This window comes from Tupaia chinensis, unplaced genomic scaffold, assembly GCF_000334495.1.
Source record: "Tupaia chinensis unplaced genomic scaffold, TupChi_1.0 Scaffold000627_1, whole genome shotgun sequence".
NCBI classification, from domain to species: Eukaryota; Metazoa; Chordata; class Mammalia; order Scandentia; family Tupaiidae; genus Tupaia; species Tupaia belangeri.
The window spans coordinates 4,579,574-4,594,035 of record NW_006160147.1 but is presented as its reverse complement, the minus strand read 5'-3'; the positions used below and the strand labels follow the sequence as shown (position 1 = coordinate 4,594,035).

At 40.8% G+C, this 14,462-nt stretch overlaps 1 protein-coding gene across 2 annotated transcripts; it reads left to right on the top strand.

Moving 5' to 3' along the window:
• Positions 1–963: 963 nt before the first annotated feature.
• On the top strand, positions 964–13,705 carry FAM72A (family with sequence similarity 72 member A). Of its 2 annotated transcripts, XM_006159268.2 has the most exons (4): positions 970–1,911; positions 4,692–4,769; positions 7,286–7,410; positions 12,762–13,705. In XM_006159268.2, the coding sequence occupies exons 1-4, from the start codon at positions 1,763–1,765 to the stop codon at positions 12,854–12,856; spliced, it is 447 nt and encodes a 148-aa protein (XP_006159330.1). In that variant the 5' UTR covers positions 970–1,762; the 3' UTR covers positions 12,857–13,705. The 2 variants fall into 2 exon arrangements, with proteins under 2 accessions (XP_027631871.1, XP_006159330.1); XM_027776070.1 differs by lacking the exon at positions 7,286–7,410 and having other exon boundaries at positions 964–1,911.
• Positions 13,706–14,462: the final 757 nt, after the last annotated feature.

Sequence of the window (14,462 nt, the reverse complement as noted above, 5' to 3'; positions counted from 1 at the left end):
GGCAGAGCCCCAGCCAGTGCAGTGATGGGCGGAGAGACTCGCGGTCCTGAGAAGTATTATGGGCTGTACTGAGAGATTTGGAGAGGGTCGGGGCGGGGGGGAAGCAATCTGAGGGATTCCGGGCGGCACCGCTAAGGCAATGTGGCCAGCAGCATCCGCGCCTTCTCCTTCCCGCCCCAGCCCGGGTTTGTTCAGTCAGAGCTTCAACACAGCCGCTGGGAAGAAGAAAGGAAAAGAGAAGGAGCCTTTACCTGGCTCTGACGCGACGGTCCCTGGCCCCCGGCTCCGCTTCCCACTCTGAGCTCTCCTCCCCTCTCTTCCCCGCCACCCGATTCTACGCAGATAAGTCCCCCAGTCCCCTGAGGAGCCTCCGCCAACTCCGCAGGACCCCGCCGGGAAGCAAAACCCACCCCCTTGCCAATCACCACCCGTTTTCTATCGACCGATGGGGCCTATAGCCAATAGAAATAGCTGATCCCGAGAGGCCAGGAATTAGAGGGCGGAGCTAGAAAAACTTGGAGGTGTGGCTAGCACTGTTGAGGCGTGGTCAGAGAGTGAGCTCCACCCCCGCTGTCGAACCCTACAGTAGAGCTGGTGGGCGGGATTAAGATGGACCCATACCCAAACACAAACTCCTGAGAGAAGGCACGACCAATTAGATTGGGATAGAGAGGAGGGGCGTTGCGGAGAATTTTAGCCAGTAGGGAGTAGAGACCGGCGGGGACTGTAGAACATCTTCCAATAAGAAACGTGGGGGGCTGTGCCTTGCCATTTTAACTGGGTCAGGGGCGGAGACCTAGCCCAAACCTCCAGAAACTGGCCAATGAGAGTAGAGGCGGGGCCAAAGGCAGCCAAACAGAAAGCCGAGCTGATCTCTGCACCGTTACTGGGGCGGGAGGTTGTCTGCTCCAGTCCAGGGGACCTTCCAATGAGAGGTGTGGACAAACTCTAGTTCTCCCAATCGACGCGTGGCGCTGGCAATTCAAACTGACAGCCGGCTGGAAAGACACAGAAAGCGGAAGAGAGCAAAAAACGACGTGTTCAGTGACAAGCCCCAGCGCCGACTGAGCCCTCAAAGCGGCCTCTGCCCTGAGCTACTAACATAACCACGTGTTCGGGAGCGGTCCCTGCGGGAGAAACCTGAGGGGACCGCGTGGGACACGAGGGCGAGCTGAGGGAGGGAGGACGCGGGAGTAACGGCGCGAGCAGGCCGAGGGCCGGGACTGCAAGGAGAGGGGCCCGCGAGCCAGCGGAGCGGAGGATGGTTGCAGGCGAGGACTGAGAAGCGGGGATTGTTCCGGTGGAAAGAGCTGAGGGGGTTGTGGATCCTGGGACCGAGGAGCTTGGCCGGTGATCCGAGAGGAATTGGAGCGCTCTGAGGGAGGGGCCTAATACTGAGAGAGAAGCTTTAAATGAAAGCGACCACGGGAGGAGACTGAGCGAACTGCTGGAAGGGGTGGGGGAGCTGGCAAGTAGAGGATCCTTTTAAACAGCAGAAAAGCTGTTGAGAAGTTCCCCTCAAATTTCACTTGCCTCTTGCCCACGTCAAATCTGAAAGTTAAAAGGGAAACCAAGTTTGCTGCTGCGTCAATTGTACTTTTAACCCATCCAGCAGAAAAAACAACTCAATTCCTTTCCAGGCTTGGGGCTTAGAAAAACTCCGATTCTTGCCACTTCATTTTTAGCCTGGGGGAATCGAAGTAGCAAGGCTGTTGTTTCTGATCCCTTTTTCAAAATCACACCTTCTCCTCCCTGGGACGCCATGTCTGCCAGTAGTTGTTTCAAGGACCGGTGCGTGTCTATCCTGTGCTGCAAATTCTGTAAACAAGTGCTCAGCTCTAGAGGAATGAAGGCGGTTTTGCTAGCTGATACTGAAATAGACCTCTTCTCTACAGACATCCCTCCTACCAAGTAAGTCATGCTAGTGGGCAAAGGTAACCTTTAACTAAGTGGGGAGTGTCTGGCTTGGGTCGCTGAGAGGCAACGAGGAGGTTATCATTTTGGTGTTCCAGCCCCTCCTAACAGTCTGACGATCCCCTTGGAGTGTATCTACGTTGGCAGACCGTCTGGACAAAGCCTGTGGTTTAGCCAGTGGTCCGTCCTATGTAATGCTAGTTCAATTACAGTCATATCACCACACATCCCTTAAGTTGGGTATCAGTCAGGTGCCCTGCCCAACCATCCTTTCTCACTGTAGACTCTAGCTACGTCCGGCGAGATTTTCTGAACTGTGGGAGAGCAGAGGTCTTTTAAGTACTTTGTTTTTATCCATAAAGAAAACATCAGACATTTAAAACATACACACACACACACACACACACACACACACACACAATCTGTTTTCTACCATAGTTTGCAATTTGGTGTAATCAGACCAATTGTTCATCTGTACAATATTTTTTCTCAACTCTCTCACATTCTCTTTTCTCTCTCTCTCTCAGGGACTTAAAGTAGATTTTAGGAGATGAAAAGTGGAGCTTTAGCCTTAAAATGATCCTTGTCTCTCATAAGGCCTATTTGGGACAGTACACATTTGTTTGTATAATTAAACCCTTTTAAAACCTGTTTTCAACTACTTGCTTTTAAGTGGAGTCCTTAAGGATCTGCTTTGTATTTGGTAAAATAGTCATTTTATTTGACTCAAATACATCCTTTCTAGCTCTAAAAGATGCTTGTTCTTTCTTTAGTCAACTAATATGTGCCCTACATGATTTCAAAATTTAGTCCTAGGGACCAGCAGATGGCATGATGGTTAAATTGCTGGACTCCCACGTAGTCAAACGCAGTTCTAGTCCTGGACCAAAGGCTTAAAACATGCTGGGTGTGTGTGTGTGCACGCACCTGCGTGCCCAAAATCCTAAGAAGAGAATGGAGGAGAAGAGGTTGTGGTGTGGCTATCCCTACTGGAGGGTGATTTCTCGTTTTCTGTCTGTCTCTCCAGTGAGCACACATGCCCTGTTAGCAAAAATCTCTCTTAAAAAAAAATCTATATCAAAACCTTATTATTAAACTGAAAGAGTAATTAATTATCCAAAATGTCTGCCGTGTCCTTGGACACAGAGTCAGAAAAAACAGGCTAGTAACTATAATTCATTTAAAAGGAGTTTTAGGATCGTGATGGAAAATTTAAAAGTTTTTAAATATGCCCAGGTAAAGTTGTGGCCCCTTGCTCCCTTGAAATCTTTTCTGAATTACATTACATGTAGTCATGCTGAACAATAAAGCCAAAGGCTCTCATTTATTGCAGAAACAAATGGTCAATATCTTCAGCCAGTGTGTGTATAAGCATATGTGTGTTGCAAATTAAAATAAAATACTAGACAATAAATGGTAGAATCTATTTTTGCAAAGGTCCTATGAGTTATTGTGTAGTGTTTTCTTTTTAGTAGCACATAAACACACAAGGATAACATTAGCCCATTCATCCTTCCGATAGTTAGGTTAAGTAATAAGGCCGCCATAAGGAAAACTGACATGGATGAATTGTTATAAATTAGTCCAGAGTCTAGATTAAAATCAGGTCTTTCCTAGTGTCACTCTTTCTTGTAAGTGCTGTAATAGCAATGGATTAATGTACTAAGATGTGTGTGAATCAATGAACACGTAAGAGTTTTTAAATGGAAGTTTTATCAGATGTTTATGGTGCGCTCATAAATATTAACTGAGTCTTGCAGAATATACTAAGTTCTACTTTAGAGTCTCTTTCAGATCTTTGGATCAACCAATTTATGCTGTCACTATTAAAGTGCATCGGATGGCAAGGATATAGAGATTGGTACCCTTGTGTACTGTGTGAAAATAAAATGGTACAGACCCCAGCAAATGGGGTAATGGTTAGTTGCTGGACTTCCATGTAGTCAACTGCTGTTCGAGTCACAGACCCAATGGCTTAAAGCTGATGCCGAGTGTATGTGCATGCATGCTCAAAATCCTGAGAGGAAAATGGAGAAGGGGGTTTGGAGTGATTTCTCAATTTCTGTCTCTCTGTCTCTCTGGTGAGCACACACACCCCAAGGCAAAAAATTTATCTTAAAAAAAAAAAAAAAAGGAAGTAAAAAGTACAGCCATGATGGAAAACAGGATGGTGGTTCTTCAAAAAATTAAACATAGAAGTAGCCTATGATCCAGTACTTCCATTTCTTCATATTACGTCCAAAAGAATTCAAGGCAGGATCTTGAAGAGACGTGTGCACACCTGTGTTCATAACAGCATTATTTACAATAGCCAAGAGGTGGAGTCAACAGATGAATGAATAAATAAAATGTAGGCTATACATACAGTGGGATATTATTTAGCTTTAAAAAGAAAAGAAATCCTGTCACATCTACAACATGGATAAACCTTGAGAACACTATGTTAAATGAAATAAGCCAGTCACTAGAAGACAAATAGTAGATGATTCCATTTATGTAAAGTATCTAAAGTAGTCAAAGTCATAGAAACAGAAAGTAGAATGGTGGCCAGGGACTTGGGGGGTGGGGGTGGGGTGGAACGTTCTTGAAATAAATAGTTTCAGTCTTACAAGACGAAAAAGGTCTGGAGATTGGTTGCATAGCCACGTGACTATATTTAACCCTTCTGATCTGTACACTTAAAAATGGTTAAGTTAGTATATTTTATGGATTTGGTTTTTTGCCATGATTACAATTTTAAAAAGTACATTTGACTGTCGGTACTTTTTCCTCTCCAGTACAGTGGACTTCATCGGAAGATGCTATTTCACTGAAATCTGCAAATGTAAACTGAAGGACATCGCATGTTTGAAATGGTAATATGTGGCAATCGGCTAGAAAGCCCTGGGTTTGGAAGATGGATGTTGACCCCAAAGCACAGAGAAAGGTTCAGTGGGCTGCAACGAACACTATATAACGCATTCAATGAGCCGTTGAAAAACCATTTGTTACTGAGAACGTTTTTAAAAGGGTCTGTGATACTTCACATTTCTCTATGATTTTATGATTTTTTTAAAGTATATTCACAAGTATCTGCCTTAATTGTCAGACCGAGGCAATGTTGTTTGGGGAGAATAACACTTGAATTTACGGTCTTAAAAATCAGATTTGAGCCCTGGCCCTACCTTTCCTCTCTTGAGTAAATGTAAACCTCTACACCTTTGAAACTCCTTCCTTACTTAATTTTTATTTTCTAGAAATAAAATTCTATACTAGAAGTAAATTATAAATAAATATAAATTATATATAAACTATATTTTTATAGAAATAATCTTCTCTATATAATGTTGTGAAGATCAGCGAGTTCTGAATAGTAAAGGGCTTGATAAATTATAAATTCTAACCCAAATGAGAACTATTACTGTGGTAAGAGCTAGACAGATTTGTGTTATTCCCATTTTAGAGAGGAGGAAGTTGAACTTTAATTTACATGGTGTTTGAATTATAAATTATAATTCTAATAATTTAAATTACCCAATTCATGTGCTAGTGACTAATTTGTTTTATTCACTCATTTATCCTAGCTATATTGAGCACCTACCATGTGCTAGTCATTATCATAGAAACACAGAAATAAACAACACAAAGTCACCGACTTTTGAACATTATATTCCAGTGGGAAGACAATAAATCAATAAAATATTTAAATCAATAAGATAGTTAATATGGTGACAAGTATTCCAAAGAAGATAATACTGATAAGTAATAATAAAGAAGCACAACATTTCAAAAAGTGAAAGAAATAAGTAAAGTTAATTTTAATCTTTCTTTTTTTCATAAAATTTGCAATAGGGCACACTTGCCAGAGACAGAGAAAAAGGGAAAGTGATAAATCTCCCCTCCTTACCCCCGGAAATGGCCACATCACAATCCCTTCTCCTCCATTCTACTCTTGGGATTTGGAGCACATATGTGCACACATCTGCCTGGCATGTTTTCAGGTCTGGGACTTGAACCACAGAGTAGGCCATGTGGAATCCAGCCACCTTAACCACCATGCCACCTAACTGGCCCCATATATTTTATTTAACCTAGTATATCTAAAATTATTGTCATTTCAACATGTAACTAACATATATGATTAATGAGATATTTTCCATTTTATTGTTGGTTTCTCGTCTTTGAAATCTGGTGTACATTTTACACTCACTTACACTATTCAGGCCAGCCACATTTCAAGTCCTCAACGGCCACATGCGGCTAGTGACTATTGCTTTAGGCAGTACAGATCTCAATGTTGTTTCAGAAGAGGTTTGATTTTAACTTTTGGCCAACAGGAAGTCATTGAAGGGATTTTAGCAAGAAGCCAAAATAATCTGATGTCTCCCTACTGGAATGTTACTCTCATGAGAACAAGGACTTTGTTTTGTCCACTGCTATATTCTTAGCACCTATACCACTACCTAGCATATAGTAGATGCTCAATAGACATTAGTTAAATTAGTTACTTTGTAATTTTAGTTCAGTGAGTGAATGAATGGATGAATTAATGAATATCAATGGTAACACAAAGCCATAGTTTGTTCTTGCAATGTAACTTTCAGTTCAGTCCAAGAACAATTTTTGTTCTCATCTGTTTATCTTTTACACATGTTATGATTAGAAGACATATAAATCGTTCATGTTGCCATTTGGGGGGGAGTATTAACTAAAACATTCCCTGTATGGTCACTCCATTTGACATCTCACTAGCCAGTAAAAAAAAAAAAAAAAAAGAATTGTGAAAGAATGAGGTGCTTATAATCAGCTGGCTGATACTTAAGGCAGTAAAAACTTTTGCAACTTTCTCTAGAGGCTGAGAGTTTGCCTTGTTTCTGAATTCCTTCAAAAGCACCGAAACTAAAAGTATAGCGGCCAGCTTGTGTTTGGTTTGCAGGGTCTCATGCTGTCTTCCTCCTCCTCCATCTGTTGAAATAGTTCTTTGGTACATGGGACTAGAATACATAAGAACTCAACTTGCCACAGTCCTAGGGAGAGCAAAACCCTTTACCCACAGATCGGAGTTTACTTCATGTATTGTGTTTGTACAGCACATCGGTTTTGGGTGTTTTACAGAACAAGTCACAATCTTACCGCACCCAAAAGTAGCTTCTTCATAAAATAATAAGAAATATGAGAATATGTTAGTATTATTTTACTTAAAAACCATTTTCTCACTTGATAGAACTGCAACCATTATCCAAATAAATACCATCCCCAAGATCCCAGCAATGCAGGTTGTTTGGAAGAAATGAGGTCTAAAATATATGATCTATCTATTTAAATTAGCTCATAAAAATGTTTATCTGCCAGGTATCACATGATCTCTGATAACATTTATTTTCTCTGTTAGTGGGAACATTGTAGGTTATCATGTGATTGTCCCATGTAGTTCCTGCCTTCTTTCCTGCAACAATGGACACTTCTGGATGTTTCACAGCCGGGCAGTATATGGAATTAACAGACTAGACTCCACTGGTAAGAAACAACTGACTTAGACATGCCCGTAACATTTCTAATGCATCGTTATCTGAGTAGACCTCCCAGTAGATGATTTCAGGATTACTCGGAGACCTTCTTAGCAAGGTTGGTTTTCAGACATTACTTTAAAAAAAACATTAACTATAGGGCCAGCAGGTGACCTAGTGGTTAAGGTACTGGACTTCCACATGGCTGTCTGTGGTTCGAATCCTGGATCGGCGGCTTGAGTCTCATGGCAGGCCCATGTGCATGTGTGCACAAAATCCCAGGAGGAGAATAGAGGGGAAGGGATTGTGGCATGGCCATCCTCCCAAGGGCTGATTTCTCACTTTTTCTCTCTCACCGTTTCTCTCTTTCTCTCTCCAATGAGCACATGCACCCTGTGACAAAAGCCTAAAAACAGAAGGGGAAGAATTAGCCAAAATTCATTATTATTTCTGTTTGCCATTGTATGTTAGGCTTCAAACTTGGCTGAACTTCTTGGTCTTTCTAAATTAATATTTTAGCTGCTCAAAAAAGCTGTCTTGAGAATTTTTAAAGAATTTAGATTTGGGGAACCAGCAGTTAGTGTGATGGCTATGTCACTGGACTCCCACGGAGTCGACCGCGGTTCGCGTCCCGGACCCGGTGGCTTAAAACTCACGCCGGGCGCGTGTGCATGCGTGCCCAGGATCCCGAGAGGAGAATGGAGGAGAAGGGATTGCGGTGTGACCATCCCCCCTGGGGGGTGATTTCTCGCTTTCTGTCTCTATGTCTCTCTGTCTGGCGAGCGCACGTGCCCTACAGTGAAAATCTCTCAAAAAAAAAAAAAAAGAATTTAGATTTGGTAGTTGTGTGTGTGTGTGTGTGTATGTGTGTGCACACATGGGCACGCACATGTATATGTGTGTAAGAAAGGCTGGGGCAATGGGGTTGGAGAGGAGGAGGACTAAATAACTTTTGTATTTGGTGATGCTTCAGGATAAAAATGGACATTTTGAGGCCACCCATAGTGATGTGACAGTCAGTCAGTGCTCCATGATGTTAAAGCTACCTGGGAGGGTCCCATGTTCACACCCCAGGGTCTTCCTGTGCACTCTGGGCAAGCATATGTGCCTTTGACCCTGGCTGACTGAGATTGGGAGTGGGCTATGGCATGTCTCTCTCTCTCTCCCTGCCTCTCAGTCTGTTTTTCTGTTTCGCGGAAGCAATCAATAAACTTCATAGATTTTTGATGTCTATATTAATAAACTAGAATAGAAGTTTAGTCAAGGGAAATAGTTAACACAAATATGTCATACTACTATTATAGAAAGAAAATAAATCAATTCTTTTTTTTTAAAGAGAGATTTTTGCTATAGGACATGTGCACTCACCAGAGAGACAGAGACAGAGAAACAGAAAGTGAGACATCATACCCCAGTGGGGATAACCATGCCACAAACCGTTCTCTCCCATTCTCCTCTTGGGATTTTGGGCATGCACGCACATCATCAATTCTTAAAAGGTAGTTATATAATTTTTTTTCTTTTTTTTTTTTTTTTTTTTTTAAGAATTCTGCCATAGGGCATATGTACTCACTGGAGAGAGACAGAGAAGGACAGAAAGTGAGAAATCACCCCCCAGGGGGATGGCAATCCCTTCTCCACCGTTCTATCTGCTCTTAGGCTTTGGGGCAACACACACATGCACAAGTACCCAGTATGATTCTCAAGCTGCCAAGTTCTAGACTGGAACCATGGTGAGCTATGCGGAAATCCAGCATCTTAACCACCTCACCACCTGCTGGTCCCTGTATAATATTTTTTTATGTTATATAGAATCATTCAGTTTTGTTATAGTACAATATTTAATACCTATTCACAAAACAGACAAAATTGACACTAAGGAATTTGACAATCTATTGATAAGTTGTCAGTTGGCATTAATACTCCTAGTACGTTGTAGTTTCTTTGGATCATAAAGCATATTCTTTTTTTTTTTTTTTTTTTGGAGAGATTTTCACTGTAGGGCACGTGCACTCGCCAGACAGACAGAGAGAGACATAGAGACAGAAAGCGAGAAATCACCCCCCAGGGGGGATGGTCACGCCGCAATCCCTTCTCCTCCATTCTCCTCTCGGGATCTTGGGCACGCACGCACACGCTCCCGGCGTGAGTTTTAAGCCACCGGGTCTGGGACACGAACCGCAGTCAACTACGTGGGAGTCCAGCGACATAGCCATTACGCTAACTGCTGGTTCCCATAAAGCATATTCTTTATTTAAAAAATATGATTTGCTAGGGCCAGCAGGTGGCATGGAGGTTGAGGTGCTGGATTCCATACGGCCAACTGTGCAGTTTAAGTACCAGATTAGCAGCTTAAAGATCACACTGGGCACGTGTGCATACATGCCCAAAATCTCAAAAGGAGATTGGAAAGAGAAGAGATTATGGTGTGTCCCTTCCCCAGGGGGTGGTTTCTCACTTTTCCTCTTTCTCTGTCTCTCTCTCTCTCTCTAACAATTGCACACACCTTACAGCAAAAAACTAAATCATATATATATGTGTGTATATATATATATGTGTGTGTGTGTGTGTGTGTATATATATACACACACACACACACATATATATGTTTGTATGTGTGTGTATCTATTTGTTGGGAAAGTCATAACACATTTTTGCATACAAAGATACTTCATGACTTTCCTGACAACTTAACATATATGATTTGCTGTCACAGACCAAAAGATCATAAATTATCAGGGTCTTTAAGCCCTCCAATTTTGCTTGGGTTTTCATAGACTGTAAATTTTTGTTTGTTTTTGGTTTTTATTTGAGATTGAACTGTTGCTCTCAATCCATCATTGGTGAGGAAGAAATCTTAATTTAAGACTCTAGTATGTTAAAAAGGCCATTTTCAGGCAAGGACTCATCTGCATTCCCCTAAATGGGATATGGGTTCCTAATTTAGGCATCCAGGTTTATAATTGTGCTACTCATGGGACACATTAAAGGAAGTTTCTGCTTTGATACTATTTTTCCTGCTTCATAGAATTCAAAACATAGGGCGGAGATTTCTCAATTTTGATTTACTTTTTAATATTGGTCAATTTTTCAAAGATAAAAGGCCAGTGTTCTTCCATTTGCACTGAATCTAATCCATGAGAAACAGATGTATCACAGGATTTCCTTCCTCCCTTCTTAACAGAGAAAGGAAGGTGCTGCTTCTGGCTGATCCGATCTCTTGGTTTATTTTTTCTCCTTTGAACCAATTGTGCTAAGCTGCTTCATGGCTCTGAGTATTGACTCCAAGAATATCAAATTTCTCCTTTGTAACCCTAATACTATGATTTAAAGCAAGATTGTCTAGATGCTTGGTGTAAAAAGGGGATTTCTGATAGTGTTAGAACTGTCCTTGAATCATCGAATCAGCAGCATCAAAGGAACACATTGACAAGCTTTATGAAAATCTAGCTGTAGACTGAAAAGGGTACCCGAAGGTTTATGTGCTGGGCTAACCTGGACATACAAACCTCACCACCACGACTGGACCGGGGGATGTTTTTTATTATACACAAGTCCAACGCCCTCCCCCAAATTATAGAAAATAATATGATAGACACCTATATCCCCACCAGCATCAAGTAAGTGCTAATCTCTTGCCTAATTGGAACCTGAAGCCGCTCTCTACCAAGACAGACAGTTGGTTACTTCTACCTTTTCATCAGTGTAACACTCCGCATCCTCGTTCACATCTCCTTGGCTGCCCTGTGCAAGGTGGGCAGTGGGAGGAAGGGATGAATGCTGGAATGTATTTGCAAAATAAAATTTCTTAATTCACACAATGGAATAATCTACAGCAACAGAAATAAATTAGCTAAATTTACATGTCAACATAGATACATCTCAAAAACACAATGAGACTAGTGAATTGGAAAACCTATGTGTAGTGTACATTTTAAGTATGTAAAACAATAATATATATCGTCTCTGGTTGCACACATTTATAATCACAAAAGTAAAATGACTCACAGTGTGCTTGTTGTGGTGGAAACTAAAATCAAACGTGATCTCCAAATCCTGCCTCTTTCCGTTCCACCATGAGGCCACGATCTCAGAGTGGGTACCGAGTCACTGAGTCTTCCTTGTGTCCCCACTGACTAATGGACAGCTGGAGATGTGCTTTTCTTTCTTTGTTTTGTTTTTTTTAAGAATTATTATTATTTCTATTTTAATTTGCTATAGGGCACATGCACTCACCAGAGAGAGAGAAAATAAGAAAGCAAGATGCTAGGACTCAAACTGCAGTTGGCCATGTGGGAGTCCAGTGCCTTAACCACCATGCCACCTATTGGCCCCAACATATGCTTTTCTTGTTGAACTTCACTGACTAGCAGTCAGTTTTTCAGTTTATAACATAATGACACTCAATAAACAATCTCATTGTCCTCTGCCATATATCTGATCCCGTACTATAGACCTGGACTTGATGCTTCAATATGAAATCTCCATGAGATTTTAGAATGTCGTTTTGTTTATTTCAGTGCTTGCTGGAATCTGATCCTACAGTTTACAGTTCTGCCTTGACAGTCCTAGACTGAAACCCACATATATCAAAGATTATACTACATATTATAACTGGTTCCAAAACCTTGTTATTGTTGTTCTCTTTTTTTAATCAGAAAAAAAGGCAACTTCTACTTCTGTCTTTAGTGAGGAGATGAAGAGACTGTATGCAGGACATTTCCCTGAACCCTCTAAAGAGGCACTTAACTCTAAAAGGATCTTGTGATAGCTCAATTATTAAAGATCATTAAGGGACCAGCAGAGAGAGTATTGGTTATGTTGCTGGACTTCCACATGGCTGACCATAGTTCGAGTTCCAGAACCAGTAGCTTGAAATTCATGCCAGGCACATGTGCATGCATGCCCAAAATCCTGAGAGGAGAAGGGATTGCGGTGTGGCCATCCCCCCCCGGAGGGAGATTTCTTGCTTCCTATCTCTCTGTCTCTCTGGCAGGTGCACATGCCCTATACCAAAAAATCTCTCTTAAAAAAATGATCATTAAAATAGATAGAAAGTTATCAGTGTATAGTAACTATGGCATAATGCAGGTAGAGGCAGAGTTTAAGTAAATGGATTCCTGAGACCCTTGTGAGTTCTAAGATTCCAGAATTTAAGACCTTGTTTAAAAGGTTTAAAGAATGTTTATGTCCTAGGTGGATAATATCAGATAATTTTATTTGCAGTGCATTCTGTAGTAGCTATTCCCTTTATGTTAACAGTATGGTTTATATAGAATGTTAACATATACAGTTCATATAACTTGTTCTGAGTTATTGCAGTAGTGAGCACTAAAGAATTTTATGACCTTTTATTTTCAGGTATAAACGTCCTACTTTGGGGCAACTTGCCAGAGATAGAAGAGAGTACAGATGAAGATGTGTTAGATGTCTCAACCGAGGAGTGTATTAGATGAGTGGGATTATATGTGTTATCCAAATGTTTCCCTATTTAAGAAATATATTCATGGTTCAACTTTTCAATGGTTAGTAAGGATCTGTCAGTGATTTCTTTTTTTGGAAAACAAAAACAGAGCATTTGTCGATCTATTTATTTGCTGTCTCAAATTAATTACCTCAGCCTAATTTAAGTCAATAGTGTTACTCTTTGCTTCAACATCTTCTGTCTCCACCTCCCCACTTTTCTGCCCAGTATTGGTGTGCTCTTAAATTTGTATAGAAGATTCTTTCATGTGTCTCTCAGCTACCTCCAATCTAGGGTAATTTTTCATATAAATGACCACCAGACATCATTAATTCTACATTCCTGAATAAAGGGTTACTACCCACACATATACTGACCATGCATATTAGCAAGGAATTAAAAAAAAAAAGCCCATTAGGTTTTCATAGATTATTATTTTCCTGTACATGGTTATCATATAGATACTGACAATAACTGCTTTAATATGGAGCAAGACTTTGTAACTGACAACTAGAATAAATTAAAACTTTAAAATATGTGAAGGAATCCTCTTGGTTCCTAAGCATGACATCAGATAAATGACTATCAGACAAGGGTCAATGTATACTGTTTATCCATGGTATTTATTTACATTTTTCTAAAGCCACTATGGATACTGTATTCTAAAAGCCACATAAACTAAACTGCCTTCTCTAAGTGATCCCATTCCCCTGGGCTTTCTCTGTAACCAGCAAATTTTAAATGAGTAGTCTCAGTCCCAACCTTTAAATAGAAAACGACTGAAGAAGTGGTTTGCTTATGCTGTTGTGTATGATAAAGAGTAAGAGTTTTGTTTTATTTTGTTTTTAAAGCTGCATTCAGAGCCACACAGAAATAGGAAACTGGGATTCTGTTGGATTCTGGTTTTATGTTAAGCTAAAATCAATGGATCTCCTCAGCTAATATCTCCATCTGGGGTGTTTTGTCAATAGTGATTCCAATGCAGAATGAATTGAGCTTTTGTAAATAAAGTTTGTTCTAAAAATGACCATCCTTCCTTTAATGTTTTATTATACCCACCGATCTTACCTAAAAAATTTATATAGAGAGAGTATAGATCATAAGGGCTAACGTGAACTGATTACCTGTATGTACCAGACATTGCTTAGTGCTTTGCACATTTAACTCACTCATTCCACGCGACAAACCTAGAAAGCAGGTACCATTATGGTTCTTTTTTTACTGATTAAATAGGTGAGATATAGGGAGGGTAAGAAACTTGGCTAAGATCACCTTACAACATCATTCAAACTACATCAGCAGGCTGACTCCAGGGCTCCTGCTCCTAATCTTTATGCCGTACCCCCTGAGCACCTCCAGACATGAATCGGTTATTATCTTACTTAGCCAGCTGCATGCTGGGCAACTAACTAGATTTTTATGAATCCCAGGCTAGGACAGGAGGGACTGATTTGAAGGTTAAACAAACTTATACTGGCCTTAGGCAAAGGTGACCTGTGGGCATTGAAAGAGTATTTGCCATAAACCAAGTTGCTTCTGGAAATGCCGTTACTAGCACCTGGAAAGCTTTTCCAAGGGTCTTTCGCTCTGCCCATCAA

Coding starts and splice junctions, on each gene's coding strand:
- FAM72A (XM_006159268.2), top strand. CDS start 1,763: ATGTCTGCCAGTAGTTGTTTCAAGGACCGGTGCGTGTCTATCCTGTGC. Junction 1,912..4,691: donor ACAGACATCCCTCCTACCAA/GTAAGTCATGCT, acceptor TTTCCTCTCCAG/TACAGTGGACTTCATCGGAA. Junction 4,770..7,285: donor GACATCGCATGTTTGAAATG/GTAATATGTGGC, acceptor TTTCTCTGTTAG/TGGGAACATTGTAGGTTATC.